General features: G+C 45.5%; 1 protein-coding gene across 1 annotated transcript in view; it reads left to right on the top strand.

Annotated features, from left to right (window-relative positions):
- Positions 1-1,814, top strand: part of znf407 (zinc finger protein 407) — a gene marked incomplete in the record, with an annotated part of 254,368 nt that extends 252,554 nt beyond the window's left edge. The window contains 1 exon segment of the mRNA XM_014008931.1: positions 349-1,814. Coding sequence (XP_013864385.1) covers positions 349-1,232 — 884 coding nt within the window.
- Between the last annotated feature and the right edge of the window lie 913 nt (positions 1,815-2,727).

Raw genomic sequence — 2,727 nt, 5'->3', positions numbered from 1 at the left:
ACATTTGAAATATATGAGTTTGTATGTAATGTATGAATATAATATACAAGTTTCACTTTTTAAATGGAATTACTGAAATAAATCTACTTTTTCATGATATTCTAATTTTATGACAAGCACCTGTATATCTCACTAGATCACCTTTGAGTTTCCATCATATGCAAGGTTTGATGGAAGCAGCTTTAACTCAGTTATTTCTCAACATTAGATGATCTTGGTGTAAAACTCTGGCATGAAAGGTGGCCGGCGATGTGCATTCTTTTAATGAATTAAAGACTTTTATTGTGATTGACTCAAACTGTAGCTTAGACAAATGAAACTAACATTCTCTTGTTTCTCTTTTTCCAGGGATCGTATCAAAATCCTTTGATTGCCGTCTGAAGGGCCAGGGGGCCTCCTTTGTGGAGGCCGATTCTGTGGATTCCCTTGTGCACAAGAAAGACCCAGCTGAGGCTTCCAGCCATGATGACTCTGTCCAGCAGGTCATCATCATCCAAGGTTATGGTGACAGTGACATGGTCATCGATCAGGCCCTGGAGGAGTCAGCCGCCGCCACCCTGCAGACTCTGGCCATGGCTGGCCAGGTGGCAGAGGTACTCCATATCACAGAAGACGGACAAGTCATAGCTTCTGGCAGCGAGGTGGCCTCTTCAGGTACCCACCTGGCTGGAGGCAACACCCAGTACGTGGTCCTGGATTCAGGAGATGCCMGTGAGAAGCTGCAGGCTCTGGCTGGTGGGGAGGTAGCCGTCACCACCACCGTTGCACAGAGCCACGCTGTTTCAGAGTCATCCACTGCCCTGGATGCTTTGCTAAGTGCCGTCAGTGAAATGGGCCATCAAGAGAAAATGCAGCAGGAAGAGGTGTCCATCGTTCATGAAGTGCTGGCCCCTGAAATGGCTGAGGAAGACCCTGGTGTCGCTGTGGAGGTGAAACAAAAGCAGGAGGAAGTGCAGGTCATCGAGGAGACTGACCATGAAGGCATGCAGGAAGTGTTGAAGCTGGCCGCTTCCCAGATGGTGAAGGAAGGTCTCACCCAAGTCATTGTCAATGATGAAGGCACCCACTACATCGTGACAGAGCTGGATGACTGCACCTTACAGGTGGAGGGAGGTGTGTATGGGGAGGTCGGAGCGGGAGAAGAGGCGGTGCAACAGGTGGAGCAAGGAGCAGGAGAAGAGATGGTGGTTTATCTGGATGGAGCTTCCCATAATATTGTCCTAGAGGGGTGAAGAAAAAAGAGTATCATTTAATTTACCTTTTTACCTGGTTAACATTCAAACATTAGTCGAAGTTTTTTCTGTCCTTTCCCTTCATAAGACTTAGTTTGTTTATTTTCCTGCATTTTGTTTGTTTCCTACAATCTTTATCAGTAATTACAAAATTCATGTTAAACATCAGTTATTCAAAGAAACAGAAAGAAGTTCTGGTGCTAATTTTACTCAAATTTTCAAAGCACACATCTACCATGTATTAATAACTCCACTATCTACACTTCCTTATATAACATCTTATCAAAACCTTCTGAGAGTTGAGAGCTGATGTAGATTCTGGTCTTTAGTGTGACAAATGTTTGTTTTACTTTTGTGTTTCTTGATTAAATGTCTGAGCATTGTTAATTTTCTTTTGCAGTGACATAAGAACAGTTATAAATCAGTTTCTTGATTGATTTTTAAACTTTTTAGCCTCACACTTTATTTTGCTGTAACAAAACTGCTACAGTCAATTTTTGTCAGCCTTTTCGCTTTGAAAAATGTCTAAACATGAAAACAATTTCATTTCTGACAATAAATTTTGAGTCTAATTTTCCCAAACTGTATTTGCAATTTATTTTGTTGGTATTAGCTGGTCTTGGTGAGGGATCAGACAAAGTACATCCCAAAAACCCTTTATGATGAATACTACCAGTAAAGAGAGTGTTCCCTCACCCAGATGCAGGTCACCAGGGCCCCCACTCTGGAGCCAGGCCTGGAGGTRAGGCACGCTGACGAGCACCTTGCAGCCGGGCTTTCACCCATGGAGCACAGCCTGAAGAAGAGATGTGAGTCCTCCTTCCCATGGCCTCGCCATTTGTGGGAGGGGCCAAAGGGGTCAGTTGCAGTGTGTAATCAGTGGTCAAAGGCAGGGACTGTGGCTGTCTGATCCTCGGCTACAGAAGCTGGCTCTAGGGACGTGGAATGTCACTTCTCTGGTGGGGAAGGAGCCCGAGCTGGTGTGTGAGGTTGAGAAGTTCCGACCAGATAGACTCACCTCAATTGGACTCACCTCGACGCACCGCTCTGGCTCTGGAACCAGTCTCCTCCAGAGGGGTTGGACACTCTTTCACTCTGGGTTTGCCCATGCTGAGAGGTTTGCCCATACTTATTGCCCCCATCTTGGTGTCTGTACATTAGGGTTCACCCTTGTGATGAGAGAGTAGCCTCCCTCTGCCTACATGTGGGGGGATGGGTTCTGACTGTTGTTTGTGTTTATGCRCCTAACAGCAGTTCAGATTACCCACCCTTTTTGGAGAGGGTGCTGGACAACACTCCTGATGGGTCTCCCTTGTTCTGCTGGTGGACCTGGAGATATGTGGTTGGGAGAAACAGGGTTTGATCTAACACTATTTCTCCTGAAATCTACAATCATCTCCTTTGTTTTGTTCACATTCAGGATGAGATGATTGTTCCCACACCATACCACAAAACAGTCCACCAGCTCTCTGTGCTTAGCTTCCTTTCCATCTCT

The sequence above is a fragment of the Austrofundulus limnaeus genome, unplaced genomic scaffold (assembly GCF_001266775.1).
Source record: "Austrofundulus limnaeus strain Quisiro unplaced genomic scaffold, Austrofundulus_limnaeus-1.0 Scaffold54, whole genome shotgun sequence".
Classification (NCBI taxonomy): domain Eukaryota; kingdom Metazoa; phylum Chordata; class Actinopteri; order Cyprinodontiformes; family Rivulidae; genus Austrofundulus; species Austrofundulus limnaeus.
This window is presented reverse-complemented; position numbering and strand designations above follow the sequence as displayed.